The sequence below is a fragment of the Anabrus simplex genome, chromosome 2 (genome assembly GCF_040414725.1).
Source record: "Anabrus simplex isolate iqAnaSimp1 chromosome 2, ASM4041472v1, whole genome shotgun sequence".
In the NCBI taxonomy this organism is placed as follows: Eukaryota; Metazoa; Arthropoda; class Insecta; order Orthoptera; family Tettigoniidae; genus Anabrus; species Anabrus simplex.
The window spans coordinates 1,030,975,174-1,031,000,389 of NC_090266.1; the positions used below are offsets into that span (position 1 = coordinate 1,030,975,174).

At 38.7% G+C, this 25,216-nt stretch overlaps 1 protein-coding gene across 1 annotated transcript in view; it reads left to right on the forward strand.

The window, feature by feature from the left end:
- Positions 1 to 22,376, forward strand: part of LOC136863259 (uncharacterized) — a 43,252-nt gene extending 20,876 nt beyond the window's left edge. Inside the window, exons 3-6 of the mRNA XM_067139642.2 lie at positions 20,192 to 20,247; positions 20,329 to 20,407; positions 20,573 to 20,701; positions 20,916 to 22,376. Of these exons, the coding sequence (XP_066995743.1) occupies positions 20,192 to 20,247; positions 20,329 to 20,407; positions 20,573 to 20,701; positions 20,916 to 21,119 (468 nt within the window). The 3' untranslated portion in view covers positions 21,120 to 22,376. The remainder of the gene's footprint in view (positions 1 to 20,191; positions 20,248 to 20,328; positions 20,408 to 20,572; positions 20,702 to 20,915) is intronic.
- The last annotated feature ends 2,840 nt before the right edge of the window (positions 22,377 to 25,216 follow it).

Here is a 25,216-nt window from a genome sequence, read left to right on the forward strand (position 1 = left end):
GAACAGTTGAACAGGAAAATAGAGGACAAATGTGGCAGGAACAAGGAAGTAGTAATTCTCAACGTAGGAACTAATGATTTAAAAAGGCAACGGACTGAATATATAATGGGGGACATTTATGATCTAGTGAACTCGACTAAGAAAAAGTTCCCGAAGGCAAGTGTTGTAGTTAGTGGTATACTAAGCAGACCATTGTGTCATGGAAGAAGATTGGCCGGTTGAACAAAGAGCTTCATTGGGTGGCCGAAAGTTCTGGATCACTCTTTGTAGATGGCAACCGTTGGAATGACGACAGGGACTTCATCTGAACCAGCGAGGAATGGCGAGACTACGTGAACTCTTTTCGAGGATTACAGAGTCCTTTTCCACCCAAACGGATGAAGAATGACGATCCACGACGGGAGCAGATTCGATGCAGCTGCAATGACAACGGGGCTACCAACAGGATATTGTGAGAGGCAGTGATACCAGATCGGGTAAGTTTCTTAGATTGTTGCAGGTAAACTGCGGAAGTATTGGTAATAAAATTGCAAAATTCAAAAACTTAGTTGATGCGAGTGACCCTGATATAATTGTGGGAATGGAAAGTTGGTTATTGGATAATATATACAATTCAGAAATATTCAGGTCAAAATTTCTAACGTTTAGACGGGATAGAGGGTCGAAAGGAGGGGAAATTTTCATTTGTGTTATGTCAGAGCTAAGCAGTACATTATAATGTGTTCTTGATGACTGCGAAATTATTGGGGTGGAGGTAAATAATGCACCCAATAAACAAAATATAGTAATTATTGGAGCTTATCGCCTGCCGAAATCAGGTTTAAACACAATCACTCGTTTTCAGAATTGACTTGTGCAAATATAAGCTGCGGGAAAAGAACTATAATTGCAGGGGATCTAAACCTACTGTTAGTAAACTGGGATGGGACAACTACGGGGGGGCCTATTGCAGGAAGCAGTTAACTTATAAGTGTGGACTAATGGCTTTTCCCAAGTCGTTACAAAGAGCTCACGTAAACGAGCACTTTTAGATGTTTTTCTAATCAGACCAGATGACATAGTTATATCTTGTGACGTAATTCAGGGGCTTAGTGACCACAGTGCAGTGGTACTCGATCTCTCTTGGGAAACTTGTAATACGAGGCATGTGGGAATTTCTAAGACTGTTTGGTGCTATGTGAGGGGAAACTCCGTAGGTTTTCAAAACTATTTGAGGTTGTGCTATACTAACTGGTTAAAGGAGAGCAAGGGAATGGACGACATTTGGGAGAACTTCAAAACCATTTTAAATACTGCACTGAATAAATTCGTTCCCAAAAGGATAATTAGGGAAAATTCAGATCCGCCGCACTACACTTCCACTATTAAGAAGCTTAAACATAAGACTAGGAGAGCGTTCAACTGAAGAAATAATAATGATATGTGCACAGCGGAGTATAGAAGTTTGGTGAAGCTTTTGCTAGCAGGAAAGAAATTGGCTGAAGAGAAATATCTTGACAATATCCTAAATGAAAATTGAAATTCCTGGAACCCTTTTTTTAAATATATACGATGATTGAAGGGAGAGAACAAGTCAGTTCCTTCTCTTTGTATAGGAGGAGATTTATTGGCGACAACAGATATAAATAAAGCGGAAGCATTAAATAAGCACTACGGAAAGGTTTTTAACCCATTGAGCCCTGCATATTTGTAGGATTGAAACTGCATTGGCGCTGGGATTATTTTGGAGGAAATATAGTGTCGCTTCATATCATGAGAAATTTCTTACTTACAAGACCATTAAAGATTTAAATATACATGAATACAAAAGGCTTTCATACCACAAACTGCAGAACAAGGAATACTGTAAAACATTTTATTTTATTAGCATCACGGGACCGTACTCAGTCCGCCTGCTGAGCTGTAACACAGTCTTCTCTTTGCACTTCCTTTTCGATTTCCACATCTATTTGTTCTTCAGGAGCGTTGCTCACACTAGTACTAATATTACTACTAATTTCACTGAAAAAATTACATTCCTAATCATCATTAGTCCTAAAAGGGGTTATATATTCGTAAATATCAGTTCTATACTGGCAGCCATCTTGTTTACAAGCGAATTTCAAAGCTAGAAATAGCCCACTTCAAACTAATATTACCAAGCACACTATTGATATATATTAGCAAAGAGCATATAACATTGCAAAGAAAGAGTTCCTACACAAATCACAAATGCAACTCACTCTGCCATCTCTTGAGGAAAAGTTGAATTACGTAGTAAAATGAGACAACGGAACAGTTCCGTGGTCCAGCATTTGGTCCACCAAAACGAAGCACGGAACGGTTCCGTGGCTCGGGCCCAATGAGTTAATCCAGCGGCACAGTTATTCAGGGACAATTTTCTGAAAAGTAATAATGATTTCCAAATTAAAACTTCATTATTGCGTAGAGGTCTTTCTAAACTCAGAAGAAGTAAATCTTGTAGACCAGATTCTATTTCCGGAGAGGCACTTAAACTCGGGGGTGAAGCGATCCTACCATATTTAATAAGAATCTTTAATATACCACAGAACAATACAAAGGTTCCAGAAGATTGGAAATCGGCCGTTGTAGTTCCTGTTCATAAAGGGGGTGACAAGAGCGACTTGAATAACCACAGACCGGTAAGTTTGACGTCAGTGGTATGCAAACAAATGGAGCAATTAATAGTAGATTATATGAGGTTAAGATGGGACTCTTCTGGAATGATATTTAAGGGGCAGCATGGTTTTAGGGAAGGCTTCTCCTGCGAAAGTCAGCTCTGTTCCGTATGTCAAGATATATCGGATAAGCTCGACAGTGGGTCAAGGATTGATGCAATAGTAATTGATTTTGCTAAGGCATTCGATCTTGTGCCACATGACATCCTCCTTAACAAGTTAGCGTGTATGGGCATTGACATCAGAGTTGTGAAATCCACGAGAACTCCTCAATGGAAGAAGTCTGAGGATTCGCGTGGGAGAAACGCTGTCTTCCCCAATAAGTGTTATGTCTGGTGTGGCTCAGGGTAGCATTATTGGGCCAATTCTTTTCATACTTTTCATAAATGATATGCCTGATTCGATGAAATCGGAAGTGCGCCTCTTTGCCGATGATTGCATCATATACCGGGAGATAAAGACAGAGGAGGACAAACTATTGCTTCAGCAGAATTTGGATATGATTGAAAAATAGGTGCGTGAAAATCGAATGAAAATCCACAGCGGAAAAAGCTAGAAATTGTGTATCAGTAAAAATAAAATGACAGGAAAGAGGGATTAAGAAATTGGAGGGGAAAGTGTTGTTGAAGTTGATAGTTGTAAGCACTTAAGGTGTTACTATTACAAAAGACTTAAACTGGTCAGAGCAAGTGGAAAATGTAGTTAAAAAATCCTGGAGATCATTACATTTTATTATGTGGAATCTCAAGAAAGCTAATTCTGGTGCCAAAACTAAAGCTTCTAATGCTTGGTAAGACCGATTCTCAAATATGGATCTGCGTGCTGGGGTCCGTACAGTGTGGGTTTAATATATTCCCTACAAAAAGTGCAAAGAAGAGCGATGCGTTTCATAACCGGGAATAGGAGGAATACCATTAATTGGAAAGTCTTGAATCTAGAAGAACTAGAGCTCGCCTGTGTGGTGTCTTTATAAGAGCTATATAGGAAGGGCTGCCTGGAGTAGTATTAGGAATAGGTTGGAACTTCCCTCATACTTATTGAAAAATGATCATAAGATAAGGGCCAGAAACCAGCATACCGACGTGGAAAAGTTTTCCTTCATAAACAGGACCATAAGGGATTGGAATAAATTACCTGCAGCAGTTTTTGATAGATTCCCTTCCGGTATCAAGTCATTTAAGAAAACCATTAGTGCTAGCGTAAAGTGAAAGTTGTAAATTACGGACAGTGAATTTGTGATTTTCTGCTTGGTTTAGATTGTGAAATTAGTAGTTTTTCTTGTGGTATTATCTTTCCAGGGAATTGCTTGTTGTACTCATGTTGTTGTAGTTGTTGTTGGGTAATTACTTTTTTTTTTTTTTTGGTAGTTGCTTTACGTCGCACTGACACAGATAGGTGTTATGGCGACGATGGGACAGGAAAGGCCTAGGAATGGGAAGGAAGCGGCCTTGGCCTTAATTCAGGTACAGCCCCAGCATTTGCCTGGTGTGAAAATGGGAAACCACGGAAAACCATCTTCAGGGCTGCCAGCAGTGGGGTTCGAACCCACTATCTCCCGGATGCGAGCTCACAGCTGTGCGCTCCTAACCACACGGCCAACTCGCCCGGTCATTGTTTTCTTTTAAATTTTACTTTATTATCACTTGTAATGTTAAGCTAGTATTAAGTTTAACCTATAGTATTGTAAGCTGTAATGTTAAGCACTGGGAAATACTTATGTTTTGTGTGAATTTGCATATGATGATGATGGATGTAGAATTTTAAACTTCAACTAGTAGTATTTCTTGTAATATTTTCTTTCCAGGGATTTCCTTGTTGTACTGTTGTTGTTGTTCTTGTAGGGTAATTATGTTTTTAACTTTACTTTATTATCATTGTAATTTTAAGCTGGTAGTAAGCTCACCCTATAATATTGTAAGCCGTAGTGTTAAGCACTGGAAATAAGTAAGTTGTGTATGAAATTTTGTATGATGATGCTGGATTTAGAAAGTTAAACTAGTAGTATTTCTTGTAACATTTTCTTTCCATGGAATTCTTGTTGTACTCTTGTTGTTCTTGTTGTTGTTGTTGATGATGATGTAGTAGTTGGGTAATTATGGTTTAACTTCACTTTATATTATCACTTATAATGTTAAGCTAATAGTAAGCTCAACCTATAGTATTGTAAACCATAATGTCAAGCACTGGAAATACTTAAGTTGTGTGTGAAATTGTTTGTTTGTTGGGTAATGATGTTAACTTTACTTTATTATTACACTACTGTAAGTGACCATTGCTACCAGATATTTCCCGTTTGCGATGTATTTGTTAATAATAATAGTAGCAGTTACTACCGGGCGAGTTAGCCGTGTGGTTAGGAGCATGCAGCTGTGAGCTCGCATCCGGGAGATAGTGAGTTCAAACCCCACTGTCGGCAGCCCTGAAGATGGTTTCCCATTTTCACACAAGGAAAATGCTGCCGCTTCCTTCCCATTCCTAGGCCTTTCCTGTCCCATCGTCACCATAAGACCTATTTGTGTCGGTGCGATGTAAAGCAAGTAGTAAAAAAAAAAAAAAGGAGCAGTTACTTCCCGGTAACCAGCTAGTATCCTGCTAACGGTCACTCGACAGCAAGCATTGCAGCGAGGTCATGCTTGTTTAGTTATTATATCTAAGTCTTTGTTTTATGTTTTTAGTAGGAAGTTTACTGATCTTGAAATTTGTTTTCATGTTTAAAAGGAATAAGATAGTGGTCTGGCTCGTGTGGTTGTTCCATATCAATTAAAGTCAAGGTCCTGTTTTATTGTGTATGAATTATGACAAGCAGTCATATCAGTAAGTTATTTGGCAGCATTTTTACTCAAATATTCAAATGAGCCGATGACGTTCGATGTTAGGCCCCTTAAAACAACAAGCAACAAGCCTATTCAAATATTTTTTCAATAGTAAGACTATGAAATTAAGCTAATTCTTTATAGGTTTTAGGTCAATGGATAGATCGAGAAAGGCTAGAAAGTAAAGGAGCTGCTATTAATTAACTACTTAATTAATTTTTTAACACTTTTTTTATTGGATTAAATACTAACTCCTTTAAAGATTTTTATTGTATGTTTTTTGTTTTTGAATTTTAATTATGGTTGGTTTTTTTCAAGGTGATACACTTAGTGTTATAAGTCAGTATATGAATGGTTGAGCCACATTTCAAACATTTTGACATATGATTTTATTTCTTTATAGACTTTGTAAGGTTAATGAGAATACAAGTATTGATTTGATGTTTGACTTAATCTATATATATAAAATAACTTGACCTTACTGACTGACTGACTGACTGATTCATCATCACCGAGCCAAAACTAATGGACATAAAGAAATGAAATTTTGGGCTTAGATTCATGTTAAGATGTAGGTGCTCGCTAAGAGAGGATTTTTGGATATTCCGTCATTAAGGGGATGAAAAGGGGAATGAAATTTTAAAATGAGTGTATCTATATCTCAAAACTTTAAAAGTTTACCGATGTAAAAACTGGTATTTAGAATCTTCCTTAAAAATAAGGAAACACGTATTTTTTTGTTTTTGGAAAATCCCAATAGGAGGGGTGAAAAGGGAGAAAAAGGGGTTGTGAATGCCTTTAATCAGGATACCGATACTTATATCTCAGAAACTGAAGATATTACAGACCTGAAAATTGGTACTTTTAATCTCTTTTAAAAATAAAGAAACACATATTGTTTTGTTTTTGGAAAATCCAATTAATGGGAGGGTGAAAAGGGGGGGAACTTTTAAAATGAGTGCCTCTATATCTCAAAACCTTCAAAGTTTACAGATGTAAAAATTGGTATTTAAAATCTCCTTTAAAAATAAATGAACACGATTTTTTTGTTTTCTGTAAATCCCGAAAGGATGAAAAATGGGTTGAATGCCTTTAATGAGGATACATATATCTCAGAAACTGAAGATATTACAGATCTGAAAATTGGTGTTTGGGATCTCCTTTAAAAATAAAGAAACACGTATTTTTTGTTTTTGGAAAATCCAATTAATGGAGGGGGTGAAAAGGGGGTGATTTTTTAAAATGAGGGTATCTATATCTCAAAACCTTCAAAGTTTACAGATGTAAAAATTGGTATTTAAAATCTCCTTTAAAAATAAAGGAACACAATTTTTTTGTTTTCTGTAAATCCCGAAAGGATGAAATATGGGTTGAATGCCTTTAATGAGGATACATATATCTCAGAAACTGAAGATATTACAGAACTGAAAATTTGTATATGGGATCTCCTTTAAAAATAATGAAACACGCATTTTTTTGTTTTCAGAAAATCCAATGAATGGCGGTTTAACAGGAGTGATAAATTGGGGTGAATTTTTTGAAAGACTATATCTACAGAATATCTGAGAAACGTACAATGTTATAGACGTAAAAAGTGGGTATTTGGAATCTCCTGTAAATGTAAAGAAACATAGGTGATTTGTTTTTGGAAACTCCACTTAAGGGGAACTAAAAAGTGGTGAAATTTTGAATTTCTACAGTATATCTCAAAAAACTTAACATGTTACAGGTGTGAAAAATGGTATTTTTTATCTCTATTAAAAATAAAGAAACATGTATTTTAAATTTTCGGAAATACTACTTGGGTGGAAGGGGGGTAAAAAGTGACTGAAAATGGTGTTGAATTAATTAATTAGGCTACTGATATCTCAAAAATGAAGATGTTACAGACGTGAAATTTGATATTTGGAATCTGCTTTAAAAGTAAAGAAACACGTATTCTCGGAAAATCCAATGAAGGGGGGGGGGGGTGAAAGAATTGAAAAATTAATTGACTGAATTGTATGAGAATACATACATCTAATAAAAACTAAAGTTGTTACAGACATGAAAATTGGTATTTGGATCTCCTTTAAAACAAAGAAAAACGCGTTTTTGGGGGGAGTGTGAAATCATCTTGGGGGTGGGAGTGAAAAGGATTTGAATTCCTTTCATGAGGACACATAAATCACAAAGTGAAGAAGTTAGAGTCGTGATAATTGGTATTTAGAAGATCCTTTACTATTAAAGAAACAAGTATTTTTTGCCGGAAAATTCACTTGAGGGGGTGGGGGAATGTGATAGGAAGTGAAAAAAAGTAAATTATTTTTATGGGGATACTTAGGCTATATCTCAAAACTGAAGGTAATAGACGTGAACATTGGTGTTTGGAATCTCTAAACGTAAAGAAACACGCCTTCTATTATTTTTTTTGCGGGGGGGGGGGTTAATAAACTTAACGGCGGTGGGGTGTAAACGGAGGTGAGACCAATTGATTTTACTGTTCATAATGTACTTATAAGGGGCCTCCGTTCCTCAGAAGGCAGCGCGCCGGCCTCTCACAGCTGGGTTCCGTGGTTCAAATCCCGGTCACTCCATGTGACATTCGTGCTGGACAAAACGGAGGCTGGACAGGTTTTCCCTCTCATCATTGATTCCAGCAACACTGTCCAATAAAATTTCATTTCATTTGTCATTCATTAATCATTGCCCCAGAGGAGTGTTACAGGTTTCGGAAGCCGGAACAATTCCTATTGTCGCCTCTAGATGGGGGCTTTATTCGTTCCATTCCTGACCCTGTCGAATGACTGGAAACAGGCTGTAGATTTTCGATGTACTTATTCTGATCATAAACCGATCATTTTTAATCTTTCCTGGGTTCGTTTTCGACAGCCATCGTTTTCTTTGGAGAACGTTCTTAGATTACAGTAGATTCTCCTGGCATATAAATAAAAATTTTAACACATTTGAAATAAACGATAGGAATGAGATTGCCCGTCCAATTGTTCACCTCTATAATAAGGTCAATAATGCATGGAAGTACGTCAATCGCATCGCCAGTAATCCCGCACACTTGCCTCCGCGCGACAATGGTGCTGGTCACATTGTCAACAATGACAATGGCAGCAGATGTAATTTACTGCCAAGTAGCGGTCTTGCATCTTGCTGTGGGGTCCAGAACATGTATAAAAATAATAATAATAATAATAATAATAATAATGTTCTGGACCGTCATCAAATGTGCGGACCACGCTGGAAACGGGTCCTGGACAGGTAATGACTAAGAATGCAGTCCGGCCACGGGTTCAGTACCGCCAAGGCATCCAAGATGACACCACGCCTGATCTGAAGGATTTGATCCATATTTAGAATTCTTATCGGAAAAGATGGCAAAGATTTAGGGACCCAACTGACCGGGTGGAATACCTGGACCTAGCCCGGGAAGTACAAAATCAATTGCTGGAAAGAAAGATTGAAAAATGGGAAGAAACTTGCCGTAATCTATTAGAAAATGAGTCAGATCGCGAATTTTTGGCGGATTCTCGCAGAAAACGAGTCAGATCGTGAATTTCGGCGTATTATATATCTAAAACAATAAGCATTCAATTACAAATTTCAGTATAATACCGTAGCGAAGCACGGGTACCTTGCTAGTAAAGGGATATAATTAAAGTGTTAGATATTTTTACCAAAAATTTTCAATTTTTTATGGATATCTGAAATTATGTTGAGGTAAGGTTAGGGTTTTGAGTTTATATATATGTAACAAGTCCACATGTCCATGAATATGTTGGTAATTTACACCACTGAAGAAGCGAACAATTGCAGCTTCTCGAATCTTATACGGATGTTAATGTCAATTATTATTCTTTTTATACCGCTTTCCCACACCTGTGGGGTCACGTTTGCGAACAATGTCGCACATGTGGATTTGGCTCTGTTTTATGGCTGGATGCCCTTTTTGATGCCAACCCTGTATGGAGGGATGTAATCACTATTGCACGTTTGTGGTGGTTGGTAGTGTTGTGTGTTGTCTGAACATGAAGAGGAGAGCATTGGGACAGACACAAACACACAGTCCCCAAGCCAGAAGAATTAATCAGAAGTAATTAAAATCCCTGACCCAGTCAGGAATCAAACCCAGTGCCCTCTGAACTGAAGAACTGATGTTAATGACAGTAAACTGTTTAATTTATTGACAAGGTAGAATAAGTGTGTTAGATATATGAATTTATGACAGATTTCTTAGTATTCAACTGTCACACACAAACTCCTCATTAACAGTGGTGCTCCCCATTACCTTTGCATGGTGTCAGCCCGAATACATACTCAGGCTTGTGCAGCTTTGCCCTAATTGCTTTGATTGTAGCCGAAAATGAACACAGACCCCTTCTGTTGCACAATACTGGAATCACGGAGGTATTATCTTTGCAGTAGCGCTTCTCTAAGTATTTATCCTCCGTGCATTGCCGAGTTACAGAAAAAATAATGCTAGCCGCTGTTTGTTTACACTATGGCTTCATCGTGCGGTGTTTTGTGTTCTTTTCTAAAGAACAATATTGAAAGAGTATTGTACCGTGATAATGATTTATGTAGTGAAAGTAAGAGTTCAAGTGAACCTATTGTTGATGAAAATATCAGTCGTGATGAAGACGGCAGTGGTATTCTCGATATTGTTCTGCTGCAAACAGGTGGTTGTGACAGGACTTCACACTACCATAAATTCCCAAAATTTGTAGATTCTGTTCCTATCCCTGATAAACTACAATTTACTGGACAAGCAGGTTTGAAAATATTTATTGCCGACAATATTACTGAACTTTTTTCAAATTATTTTCTTCGAATGACTTTTATAGTTTTTAAGAAAATTATTTTTCTGTCTGTCTGTATTTCTTGCTTGTGTGCGTGAATTTTTTGAACACTGTCGAGAAAGCAGTGTAGTCTGACCAAGACAGCGAAAGTGTTAAGCAATGAGAAATTTAAACAAACGATTTGAGGTGATGCTTTGGATCTGTCGCAAAGCAGATGGCCATGAACGTTTAGAACCAAAGAATCAATCAATACTGATCTGCATTTAGGGCAGTCGCCCAGTATTGATTGATTCTTTGGTTCTAAACGTTCATGGCCATCTGCTTTGCGACAGATCCAAAGCATCACCTCAAATCGTTTGTTTAAATTTCTCATTGCTTAAGAGGCTTTTCATGTGGCTCACAGTTGTCATTAATTCATGGAAGTCTGGCAGATGGAGATCTGTCAAAAAGGTGGATTAATCATTTCACTTTAATCCATCTATGTCCATATTAGTTCAGACTGAAGATTTGCACATACATATGTTCAGTATGTTCACTCTTATAAATATCAACTAAAATTTATTGCATTCATGTATGTCCTGTATAAACACATGGGCCTTTAATGACTCGCTAAGCACTTGCTTGGGAATGAAGTTGTGCAACTTGCTGGAAATTTTATCAGGCAACAGTTTATCTTTTAAAAAGTATTTTGTATATAGTTATAAAATGAGCACTTTCACATCAATAATGGTTACTGTTCACTTTTATAAGAAGATTATTTTTGTTAATTGAACACATACCTAGATCACATAACCATCACTCAAGTTCAGATTTGCTCATGGTAAATTGCGAAGCAAGCATCAGATAATGGAAAGTTACACCTAGCACATGCTTTGAGTGTTTTACAGCTACAAATTTTGAATCAGCGCCTTTGTTCTTGACTTATTAGGAAATGTTCTTTACTATGGCATTTGTTTGTAACTTCAAGTACTAGAAGTCGGCCTCACCCATTTAGAACTGTTCTTCATTTGTACCAATTTACAATTCATACATTTTTGGTAGAACTACAGGCCATCTAGAGAAATTCCATAGTTGTGGCTGAGAATCTAGCCAAAATTCACGTGTTTCATATCACTTATTTCCCAACAGAATTGTCTACTTCTTCATTACTTCAGTTCATGTCCAAGTCTCCACTGTTAGTTTGTCCACATTTTGACATTGAAAGAGGATGGTCACTGAATTCGAGAGAATATCCGAGATGAAGGTATCGTTTACCGTTACCTATAGTGCTAACTTGAAGCTAGGCATAATTTAATTTGTGGGATTTTTACAGTCATCATCACCACAATCTGAATCTCTTTCCCCTCCTTCATCTTCTGGCTATCATATAGAAATATTGAATTCAAAGTCTGGGATGTCTGAGGATTTGGCTACTTCAAGCTCTTTTTAAATGTCTGTGCCATTAGGTGTTTTACTCTGTTTGTAAAACAGATTAGCAAATGCTAAGCTTATGTATACAAGCTTTATCACCATTCAGCAAAACTGTAACTGAAAGATAGTTCTCAGGGAATTGCCCAGTGGGGAATCTTCGACCCGTACGATATACTAATGAAAATACAGGAAATTCAGAGCAGTGTATACAACTAACAAATCTTCCATCTTCTTTGACCTAGAAAAGACCTATGACACCACATGGCGATATGGTATCCTTAGTCCTGCATCAGTGGCAATTCTGAGGTTACTTGCCGGTATTTATTGCAAATTTTTTGTCCCTCCATCTATTCCGTGTCCGAGTAGGGAGGGCATATTCGCAATACCACGTTCAGGAAAATGGAGTCCCCCAGGGATCGGTTCTTAGTGTCACTCTGTTCGCGGCTCGTTCAGCAGTAATACGGTCGCTATATGTGGACGATTTTGCTCTGCATTATAGCTCGCACTGAATAGTATCCACCGCAGGGGGGTTAGGTTGGAAACAGGAGCTTTTCGTACAAGCCCCATTGCTAGCTTGCTTGCTGAATCTGGTGTGCCACCCTTACACCTGAGGTGCCAGCAAATGCTTCTGTCCTATGCTGCAATTTTGCGACCGGTACCACTTCACCCAAGCTTTCCTTGCGTATTCCACAATGGAAACCGTCTGCTGTACGCTGCTTATCCTCGAGCAACACGGCCGGTTGGAATACACTTGGATAGCAGTCACAGATTGTTTGATGTACCTTTTGTTCCCTGTCTTTTCAGACAACCAAGTGGGGTACCTCTGTGGATAATAAGATGACCTGAAATAATTCTGGATCTTCACACTGGCCCGAAGGAAAATGCTGACCCTTCGATTTATAGGAGGCTCTTCCTGTCCGTTGTTGGCCGGTATCCAGATTCAGTCGTCGTTTACACGGATGGTTCGAGGGCAGAAACGAAAGTGGGCTGTGCTTTCATTGTTGACCATAACAGGTTCCTTTTTCCTTTACCAGAAGTCTGTAGTGTGTACTCAGCAGAGTTTGATGCTAGCTGTGAAACTCTGCGGTACACACTGTCCGATGAGCGTCAGCACTTTCTGCTGTGTACCGACTCCTTGAGCTCGCTACAATCTATAGATACCTGTTTCTCTTAGTACCCTCTGGTGCAGCGGATCCAGGACCTGCTGGCCGGGTGTTCCAATGCTGGCATCAGAATCATGTTTATGTGGCTCCCAAGCCACGTGGGTGTAGAGGGAAACCAGTTAGCTGAGAAGGCTTCCAAGGAGGCTGTTACACTGCCCCCATTGCCTTACAAGGTTCCAGCAAGTGATATTCGCTCTCAGCTGAGACGTTCGGTTATATCCCATTGGGAGATGGAGTGGCCTGCCACTCCACTTCCAGATAAGCTGAGAGCGATAAAAGGTACAACGAAGGTATGGAGGACTTCCCTTCGGGCTTCTCGGAGTGAAGCACTGGTATTGTTGTCTTCGGATCGGCCACGGTATAACCCTTTCAGACTTGAAAGAAAACTGGAGGTGTGAATTTTTGTTTGTACGTCAAAAACCGACTAAAATGCTCTTAAATACATATATTTTTAGTTTATTTTACAAAATAAAAATTAAAATCTGAAAAAAAACCACCCACATAATTGTGCCTGTCAGGACTAAATTCATTACTTACAAAATAAAAAAAATCAACTCATTACATGTGAATATACATATGTACATGATAAGATGTTCTATCTTACAGTGTGAAATGATTTAAAACAATTAAAATCTTCGTTCAGACACAAGTATACATTATATTTTTTTACACTGAGTACGAGTTTTGCTTTTATAGTCCTTTCGGTGATAGCACCTTGCCATCAGACCTGAAAGAAAACTGGGAGGTGTGAATTTTTTTTGTACGCCAAAAAACTTACTAAAATGCTCTTAAATACATATGTTTACAGTTTATTTTACCAAATAAGAACTATCATCTGAAAAACACCACCCACACAATTGTGCGTGTCAGGACTTAATTCAGTCCTTACAAAAAATAAAAAATAATACAATTTAGCTCAGTACATGTGAATATACACATGTACATGATCAAATGTTCTATTTTACAGTGTGGAATGATTTAAAACAATTAAAATCTTATACATTACATTTCTCATGTAGAGTAAGAGTTCTGCTTTTACAGATTTTTTGGTGGCAGCACACAGCACTCCCAGATGCATGGCCTGTGGGGAAACCTAGCCCACACAATTGTGCATATCAACATTAAAAACCTCATGGTATTACGCACGATGTTGTATGCTCACAATTTACGTTCACTAAACAATTTACATACTTCATAGATTACATTCTGATTTTCAGTAATGCTTCTAGATTAATATGAATGCAGTAAATAAATATTTAGTTTTGGCTTTACTGTTCCCTGCCATCTTGCCGATGATCTGTATTTTTAAACTCTTTTTCCTGCACCCTGGTAGTCAAGCGCTAAATAAAAACAACTGAAGTACATACTACGTGTCCCACACAAACACTGCAGTCTGGTCTAGTCCCAAGAAAACGCCAAATACGCTCAGACATATATAAAATATGGACCCGCGCAATTGTACGAACACAGTCTGAAAGGGTTAATAATGCACTCCTATTTACTGACAGGAGAACCCCCTCCAGTGTGTACTTGCGGCGATCATCTTGCCGTGGTACACATCCTTATGGAGTGTGTGGACCTGGTCAATCTACGCTGTAGTCTAAAACTCCCGAGTACCATCTCCCTCATCCTGCGAGATGACGAGCAGTCAGCAGACCTCGTCATCCATTTTATGAGAGATAGTGGTTTGTTTTATCGCATATAAACGTAGTGTTTCGTATAAGTCTTTGTATTATTGTTCACTACGTTTTATTAATTTGACTCTGTTTTAGTTTGTGTTTGTGTATTTTAATGTGTTTTTTAAAATAGTAATTTGCATGATAGGGTTTTAAGACCACGTAGTGTTTCGTATAAGTCTTTGTATTATTGTTCACTACGTTTTATTAATTTGACTCTGTTTTAGTTTGTGTTTGTGTATTTTAATGTGTTTTTTAAAATAGTAATTTGCATGATAGGGTTTTAAGACCATGTCTTATTCTACCATAATCTATCATTTTACCGAAAATAAGGCATTGCGAATTAGATCCACTGATTATTTTAAATTCATAATCATTGTTCATCTTCATTTGTATTAAACTGTAGTCAGTGGATACATTTAAAAAATTTAATTATCATATCATGTCATATCATGTCATCCATTTCGTACCATTAGGGACCGATGACCTTAGGTGTTAGGCCCCTTTAAACAACAAACATCATCATCATCATCATCAAATGTTCCATCCTTGCTACTCAAGTTTTAACTCTGACACTGCAAAGACTGAAATATTAACATACAGTAAAAATCATCATCATCGTTGACCATCTCCAGTTGCCCGGGTGTGGTGTACGAGCCCTCTCCATCTTTGTCTATCCCTGAACCACTGTTCTCTCATATTCTTCTCCCAGTCTTGTCCTCCCTCCTAGACATCTTTCTTTGCCAGATCTGTCCATTTTCCTCTGGGTCTGCCCACTGGTCTTTTTCCTTTTACTTCTTTCATATTCTCTTCTTGCAGTCCTGCTTGCACTCATCCTTCTTACATGGCCAAACCACTTTGGTCTTGCTTTCTGAATCCTCTGTAGTAGGGAGTCTCCTATTCCCATCTCCTCTCAGACTTTTTCGTTCGTGAACTTCTCCTTCTTGGTCTTCTGTATCATGGTGCGTAGGAACTTCATTTCTGCAGCTTGGAGTTTTGAGTTGTCTTGTCTCATTAACGTGGTAGTTTCCAAGCTATATACGTGTGAGGATGGGTGTATAATATTATTTATATAATGTCATCTTTGCTTTTAATGATACTTGTTTATCCCACAGCAGTTGTCTTACTTGGTGGTAAAATTGAGTTGCCTTGCTAATTTCACTGTCTACCTCTTGGTGGTAAAATTGAGTTGCCTTGCTAATTCGACTGTCCACCTCATACTTTGCAAGGTTGTCTTTTGATACTATACTACCCAAGTACTTAAACGTTGGAACACTGTCCAGTTTGGTGTCATTTATTCTGATTTGTGGTTTGTCATCTCCCCTCTGTTACTTCATCACCACCGTCTTAGCCTTGTTGATATTTAAATCATACCTCTTGAACTCTTGACTCCATTTTTGCAGCTTTTTCTCCACATTGTTTTCAGTTTGACCCCAGATCACCATGTCGTCTGCAAAGATGAAAGCTTGCAGGTCCTGCTGCTCCTTCCTTTTTATAGCCTTTATTATGGCATCCATCACAGTGATAAGTAAGAGGGGTGACAAAGCACTGCCTTGCTGTACTCCTCTCTTCGTTTCAAACCATTTGGACAGGCCGCAACCCACTTGCACATAACTTCTGGTTTTATCATACAGCATCTTCACCACTTTTGCAATAAGACTGTCACAAACTCCCAGCTCTTTTAGGCATTTCCAGATATGCTCCCTTGGTACGCTATCATAAGCCTTTTCGATGTCTAGGAATAGTAGAAAAAGTTGTTTCCCTTTTTCCCAGTGCTTTTCCATTAACATCCTGACAGCAAAGATAAGGTCTGTAGTTGTTCCTCCAGGCCTAAAACCGTATTGTTCCTCTTTCAGTAAAGGTTCTACAATTCCTCTTAATCTACTTTCTATGATTTTTTCCAGATGTTTTAGACCATGAAAGAGCAGAGTAATTCCACGGTAGTTGATGCATTTCTGTCTACTCCCCTTCTTGAAAAGAGGTATGATTATACCCTTCTTCCAGTCTTCTGGGATAGTGTTTTCCTGCAATACTGTGTTAAGCAGTCTATATAACCACTGGAGTGCTGGACTTTCTGCTGCTCACAACATATCTGTACTTAACTCATCCACTCCAACTGCTTTTCCTTTCCTCATACTTTTCATGGACTTTTCTATCTCCAGCCATTGGGGGTTCTATGCTTCTACTTTCCTCATTACTACTACAGGCTTCCTCACTGTCTGATGTAATGCTCACTACTCCATTTAAGAGATTATCAAAAAAGGTCTTTAAATTAATTCCTGATTTCATCTTCTCGCACTAAGGCTCCGTTGTCCCTCTTCTATTGCCTTTATATCCTCTTGTTCACACCTTCTGTTTTTGACTACCCTGTACAATAATTTCCACTGCTGTCTAATTCCAACTTATCCACAAACTCATTCCATGCTTTTTCCTTCTCTTCACTTACTTACTACCTTCTTAACTATGAGTTTCTTTGTTATAAAGTTCCTGTGGTCTATTAAGTTCTTGGCTTACTTGGTCTTGGATAGTTTTTTTGTTTTTCTTTATCTAGCATACTTTTTGCTTGGTTTCTTGCTTTAATGGCTGTTTTGACTTTGTCGTTCCTCCAAGGTGTCTCTTTTTCCTTCTTGGTCGATCCTGTTAACCCGCAGAGTTCTTTAGCTCCTCCCACAAATGTATCTTTAAAAACTTTCCACTCTTCCTCTACTGTTATTGTTTCTCCCCGTGATAGGTTTTGTTGTATTCTATTCTGATATTCTTCCTGGAACTGAGCTTTTTCTAATTTCCATTGTCTTTATTTTTTGTTTCTTCTTTGTTTTCTTCTGAATTTCTTTTGACATATGGTCGAAGTCCATGATCGGCAATCTATGGTCACTGTCCATACTTTCACTGAGAATGACCTTGACATCATTTAACCATTCTCCCCCACCTTCGTTTGTCATGACATAATCGATCAAAGATTTATGTTTGCCATCCCAGCTGTACCTTATTTTGTGGCTCTTCCTTTTGTTGAAGAAGGTGTTCTTGATGATCATACCATTTCTTCTACAAAGATCAATGAGTTGTTCACCTTCTGCATTTCTGTTTCCAAACCCATGTGGCCCAACAACAACTTCACAGCCTTGTCTGTTTGCTCCATCTTGTGCATTTAGGTCTCCAATAATGATAATGTTTTCTTCATCAACATTTTTCCTTATCAGCACTCCATCCAGTCTGTGGGGTGTACACTTGTACAATCACATTGACTCTAATTGTATAGATAATTTTATGATCCTATTGTTCTTGTAGGAAACTTCTGACAGGGCATCCATATCTTTTGTCAGTAAAAATCTCATACCATGTTTGGCCTCCTTTTTCAGTCCACACTAATATAATTTATAGCCACCGCTGAGAACCTTGCTACCTGTCTTTCTCCATTTCGTTTTGCTCAGACCCAATATAGATGTTTCTTCTTTGCATCATATCTATGAGTTCTTCGGTCTTACCAGTTAGGGTCAATATATTCATGGTCCCAATTCGTACTTTTCTCTTCTTGCAAATCCATCTATCATGGGAACCATGTTGGCCATCATACCTGATAGATCTGCTCAAAGACTGTCACATTAGGTAATAACTGTGATCCAAAGCTCTTTTTACATTTGAAAGCGATAAAAAAACTATGCTAACCACTGGCTTGCTGGGCCTATCGTGGATCGTCGTGCAAGTGTTTGGATTTGCACTAGATGGTCAGTGCCTGACAAGCATTTCCTCATCTATGGTTTACCCGCCAATACTCGAGAGGCTGACTGCAGTTGTTGCCTACTGGGCGATGGGGTCGCCACATCCCTACGCCAATACAGTAAAAATAATTCTACTAATAATCTTCTTCCTATTGCAGACAGCTGACAAATGACAACGATATAAACAATTAAAGAAACTTCCGTGTAATTACCGTGAAAAATATATCGAGGGGCACTGAAACGATCTAGTTAGATTTGACAATACAACAGCAGAATGTGATAGGTTGAAAATGACTCACCTGGACATAAATGCATTAAGAAGCCTGTTCCATGATCTGACATGGCAAAATGGTGGAACACCACTTTGGTGCAGGTGTGAGAAATGTCTTAAACTAAAAATTCCAAGAAAGAATTGGCCATGGTGGCATGACAGATTGGCTGTCCAGATTATACAACCTAACACCATGTGATTTTTCACTTTATGTTTTCTTCTAGAAACCACAGGATATGCATAACTTGCAATAGCTGATCCAATTGTCGTTTGAAAAAATCAATAAAGAACATTCATTATATTCTTTTGTTCTGTCATCTGTCGATCCATGTCTAAATGATGTGAATTGTATGTCACAAAATGGAGACTCCATTTCAAACAAACTATGTAAAGAAATGAGCCAGTTTGGCAAAAGTGACTTTTATCCTGTCCTTAATTTCTTTTGAATCTAGATGAACAGTTACGTAGCAAAGGTTTGGTCTTCAGTATATCTTTCATTTGAGTGCATTGTTACTGATTTCTCACTCAGGCATCCACAGTTTAAATCTCAATCAATGCTGATTTATTTTGGAATGAAAAGGTCACATACTATTGGAGCTTTCATGGCTATGATCACAATATCAAAAATTGCATAACACTGCAAGTGTACTTATTGCTTTCCATGTTCTATTAAATTGCCATTGTTTGAACCCACTATGTCTTGCACTGTTTTAACATTTTAATGATACATTTTCAATTTTAGTGGTGTCCCATTCATGTCTTTACTGTGTTGTCTAATGTATTTGATAAACTGTACCACAGAAGAATGACATTGATGTTTTGCTACACGGTTGTGTCCACAGTTTCAAATTATAGAGGGTTATTCTGCTAAGGTTTCCACCTCAAATAACTCTTCAACCATTAAAGGTTTCAACATTCTGTTTTCACTTCCATTAATGTCACCAAGGTGCTTACGTTTTACTTTCTGGTAGTTTTCCAGGATGGCAATATCTGCAGAGAAAATGTTACTAACTACTTTTTAAATGGAACAACACTGCTCTTTACACCTAGTTTTCAAGTTAGTCGAGATTTTATTAGATTGCATTGCACCAACACAGTTGAGTCTTATGGCGATGATGGGATAAGAAAGGGCTAGGAGTGGGAAGGAAGCAGCCATGGCCTTAATTACGGTACAGCCCCAGCTTGGTGTGAAAATGGGAGACCACGAAAAGCCAACTACAGGGCTGCAGACAGTGGAGTTCAAGCCCACTATCTCCCGAATGCAAGCTCGCAGCTGAGAGGCCCTAACCGAATGGCCAACTCCCTTGGTCCATCGTTATTACATCCTCATTATTAGTCAAATTACTACTGGTTGTCGTGTTTAAAACTACAAGAGTTTCAAGTAAGTTATTTGCTGAAAATTAAGGGAATCCTGTTTCAAATAATTGAGATGGGGAGAGAGATTTGTTAGAAAATCAGTAGCCCCCTTCCTAATGCAAAATCTGTACAGGCAGAGAAAAACTATCAAAACTATGCTTTTATATTCCATACAGTGTATAGAAATTAAAGTGAATCATTGCGCATTGCCATGAACATTAGTCAAGTACAGAAATTTTAAAAGAAGAACAGAGCACTGTGACTATCAGTAAAAGTGTGATGTAGATTTCATAAGGAAAATTTCTTTTCTTCTAGGCCCAGCATAAGTGCATGGATGAACCAATTTATTACAGTTCAGTACTTCCTACCTTGTGAGTATAAATAATGACCTTTTCTTTATCAGTCTACTTATATTGTTAAATTGGAAAATAAAATTTCACTTCATTTTTCAGTGGGACCCACCGTCCACTGTGGCCACGTTATGGAGAATACAAATTTGTTCCAAAGCAAAGATGGTTACATAACTTAGAGGTGAGTATTTGTGTCTAATTTTTTAATGTTGAATAGGTTTAGGAAAAATACACAGATTGAGAGGATGTAACTGTGAAGCAGTGTGGATATTTACTGATTTGCTAACATAGAAGGTAAGACTTAAAAGTAATTGTGTTGAGTGACTAATAAACTTATTGTTTAAAGCATGGCGCAATTGTAATGCTCTATCACCCTTGTGCCAATCCTTTGGAGGTGAATCGTCTGAGACAGATTTTGACAGGCTGCTTACGACGTCATATCATCACCCCGGACACACTTCTAAGTCAGGATAGAGTGAGTAATTTAATTGCTCAGTTCATACATTTTATTCGTTATTGGGAAATATTAGTTCTTTTTTTACCCTTTACAGAGTATGATTATTTTACATTTGATTATATTAGGTATTGCCTTTATTGGTGGCCAGTTGAGCTCTGGGCCCTTTCTTACACTTAACCACTGCAAGTCTTCTTACATTTTTCTCCAGTCCTGTTTTCTTTTTTTGTTTTAGCCTCTGGCCTTATTAGCTTGGGGTTGGCGTATGACAATGTCTGTAGTCCAACCGGACATAATAAAAGATTTTATCAAGCAACATGCTCTACAAGGACCTGAAGCTGTTCCTGCTGATGGGTTGTATGATGAGGGCCTATTGGTACCGGCTAAAATAGTCTCCAATATTGAAGATTATTATGTCTGCCCTCATCTTCATCTGTGATATGTGATCAGTACAAGTGTGTTTCAGCTTCCTTTGTGTTACCATTCTGTAAGTGTGCTATGGGTGTAAAATAGTACTTTCTCATCAAATGATCCATAAATGTGATAATTAGTTGAAAAGCCTCTGTGAGAGCTACATGCTCTACATATACAGGGTGGTTGGAAACAGCGTGAACCTGGTATAAGAGCATTAGAGTGTTGGTTATACTGATAAATAAAATGGAAGAATTAATTTGATATCTCGCGCCGTTGTCATTTGATCAGCTTCTGAACTTAGCCAATCAATACATGGGCGAATTCAAGTGGGCTTTTTGAGGCGATGTTGCTAAATCTGTGCTTGGGTTAAGACCGGCTCGAGAGCCGTGCCGAGAAATCAGCATCAAACACAAACAGTCCACGAGTTTCAGCTGGTATCACCGTAGTGCACTTGCTATGGTGTGATCCTATCAGCTCAGAGGTCCGTGTTTAAATCTCTCCCTGGGTGAATTTCTTTCTTCGATTGCTGCTCTCAAGCGGGTCTTAAGCCATGTGCAAATTTGAATGGAAATTCTAAGTTCCCATGGTGAAAATTAGATATTTTTCCACCAATAGAGCATATGAAAAATCAGATCGTCTTAGGTCTGACACTAGACTCTTCAGAGTGGGATGTGTCAGACCCTACCCACTGATGCTGGGTGTATGCAAGTGAACTTATCAGAAGCCTATTTAAGAGGCACAGTCTGATAACTGCATACGGGAGATAAAACTCCACAATGGTATTAATGCCCGCCTAGCAATTCCGAATGGAAATTCTAAGTTCCCACTCTGAAGAGTCTAGTGTCAGACCTAAGACGAAACGCTGGTTAATAGAGCAAACGCCTGAAAAGCCATACATCTAATTTTTTATCTGATGTGCAAATTTAGCAACACTGCCTCACAAAGCCCTTTTGGATTCACCCATGTTCGCCCGTGAAGCAATCCGATTGGCTATGTTCAGTAGGTGATAAAATGATAATGGTGCAAGAGATCAAGTTTTTTTTTTCAAATTATTTATCAGTATGACCAACATACTAACACTCGTATACCCAGTTCACGTTGTTTCCGACGACTCCATTTAGCAGGACTGTAATGGTCTCATACTACTGCCTTATTCGATTCAATGCAAGTGTTGGACAATTAAGGACATTAGCCCGTGACTGTACTTTTTCTGTTAGGTTTATTTTGATATTCAGCCTATTGGAAAGAAAATGTAAATAAAATATGATGATGATGATGGCAAGTGTTCCTTCTGTTTATAATTTCCAAGTATTCGTATTTCCCCAGAGGAAAAGGAAACGGTTTCTTTCAAACTACAATACTGTTGTGTGAATATGATGAATTGTATTTTTTAATGTTGTGAGATTGAGTTTGAAGAGGATTTTATATAGACTGGTGCTTTTTGATAAAATTCTGTATTTTCACTGTCCATAATGCTAAACGTATGGAGTGAAACCATCTTCTACCCCCTGTGGGTGGGACATGCAGATGAAGAATACACCCATGGTATCCCCTGCCTGTCGTAAGAAGCGACTAAAAGGGACAAGTGAGGAATGATGGACTTAGAACCACGATACTACTTGTGATTAGTACCTTTCTATGAGGAATACCATGGGTCGACGTTACCTAGGAACAGAACCATTTTGTGAGAAATACCCCAGGTCTGGGCGTTGCCTGTGATTAGTACCGTCATGTGCATCCGAGGTGGGGGAGCGGGCGCTCGGATGCACAGACTAATGTCTAAGGTGAGAGGGTGCCGAGTGCTGCGCTAAAATGTGTTGTTTGCACTGAGTTCATAATGGGTTGGTGTTACCTGTGAGTAGTACCACTATATAAGGAACACTATGGGTCTACATTGCCTGTGATTAGTCCCACTATGTGAGGAACACCACGGGTCTGTGTTGCTTGTGAGTATTGCCCTTATGTGAGGAACACACGGGTCTGTCTTACCTGTGATTAGTACCACTATGCGAGAAACACCATGGTTCTGCTTTACCCGTGGTTAGTACTATTATAAGGGGCCAGTGATGTGGATTTTGGACCCCGTTGGACAACAAGCATCATCTTAGAAATAAGACATTTTGAATTGGATCCACTGATTGTTTTGGATTCATGGTCATTTTGTCATCATTCATTTTAGATTGTAGTCAGTGGATACATGTTGAAGTTTTAACTGTCGTTTCATTTCATTGCACCTTGTACCATTATGGGCCAATGACCTAGCTGTTAGGCCCCTTTAAACAACAATCATCATCTGAAACCATCTCTTACTCTAGCTTTCCCGATGCATGTTTAAACTTGTTCGAAGTTACCGCCACGACATTCCTTTACACCGACTTACTCTTAAGAAAACGGACAAGTCTAAACATGCATGATGACGTCATCACTGCAGCACGTGCTTACTCTAGCTCCCCCGATGTATGATTAAACTTGTTCGAATTAACCGCCACCACATTTCAACTAAAGAGTGCAGCGCCGAGGTAAGCGATGTAAGATAGCGGTAACTGTGTTGAATAAAGATGGCTGTTTGTCAAAAAGAATTTTTTCAAATTATCCGCTACTACATGGAGTGCGGCACTGCGCTCTCTTGTTTAAAGATGGCGGATGACAAAAAGCATGTGGGTTTGTAAAGCACGTGGAATTTACCACCACCACAAAGAGGGCAGCACGGTGCTCTCTAGATTAAATATGGCGGATGACAACTGTTAGAAAAAAGCATCTAGATTTTAAATTGCTCGCTACTACAATAAAGATAGCAGCACGGTGCTCAAAGATGGGTGCTTGTCAAAAAAGAATTTTTTCAAATTATCCGCTACCACATTTCAACTAAAGAGTGCAGCACTGAGGTTTGCGATGCAAGATGGTGGGTGACGGCTTGTCAAATAGATTTTTTTTTTTCAAATAGTCCGCCTCAAAGGTAAGTAGCTAAAGAAGGCAACACTAAGGTTAGCAATGCAAGATGATGGATGACAGCTGTGACGTAAAAATTACCCACAAGATAGCAGCACGATGCTCTTTTCATTAAAGATGACAGCTTGTCAAATAGAATTTTTCAAATTAACCGCCTCAAAGGTAAGTAGCTAAAGAGGGCAGCACTGTTCTCTCTGGATTAAAGATGGCTGCTTGTCAAAAAGAATTTTTCAAATTATCCGCCACCACAAAGAGGGCAGCATGGTGCTCTCTTGATTAAAGATGGTGGATGACAGCTGAAGAGCACATAGAATTTGTTTCCAAACAAGAGTACGTGGAATTTACCGCCACCACATTACAACTAAAGAGTGCAGCACGGTGCTCTGTAGATTAAGGATGGCGTATGACAGCTGACGAAATTACCCGCATGATAGCAGCACGGTGCTCTGTTGATTAAAGATGGCAGATGACACCTGTCAAAAAAGCACATGGCTTTGTTTCCAAACAAGAGCACGTGGAATTCGCCGCCACCACATTTCAAAGGTATCTAACTAAAGAGGGCAGCACTATGCTCTGTTGATTAAAGATGGCGGATGGTAGCTGTCAAAAAAGCACGTGAGTTTGTTTCCAAACAAGAGCACGTGAAATTTTTCAATTTGTCGCCACCACATTTCAAAGGTATCTAGCTAAAGATGGCAGCACGGTGCTCTCTTGATTAAAGATGGCGGATGATAGCTAACAGAACTTTTTAAATTGCCCGCTACTACGTGCTTAAGGTAGTAGCCATAAAGAGGGCAGCACGGTGTTCTGTGGATTAAAGATGGCGGATGACAGCTGACGAAATTGCCCGCATGATAGCAGCACGGTGCTCTGTTGATTAAAGATCGCGGATGACAGCTGTCAAAAAAGCACGTGGATTTGTTTACCGATTCAAATCTCGCGCTAGTGAGGTTAAGTTGGTAGCACTAAGGTTTAGGCCCGTTAAGGTGGCAGCACTGCGGATGACAGGTGACGAATTTGCAGCTACTGCGATAAAGAGGGCAGCACAGTGCTCTGTAGTTTAAAGATGGCGGATGACAGCTGTCAAAAAAGCACGTGGATTTGTTTACCTATTCAAATCTCGCGCTAGTTAGGTTAAGTTGGTACTACTGAGGTTTAGGCCCGTCAAGATGG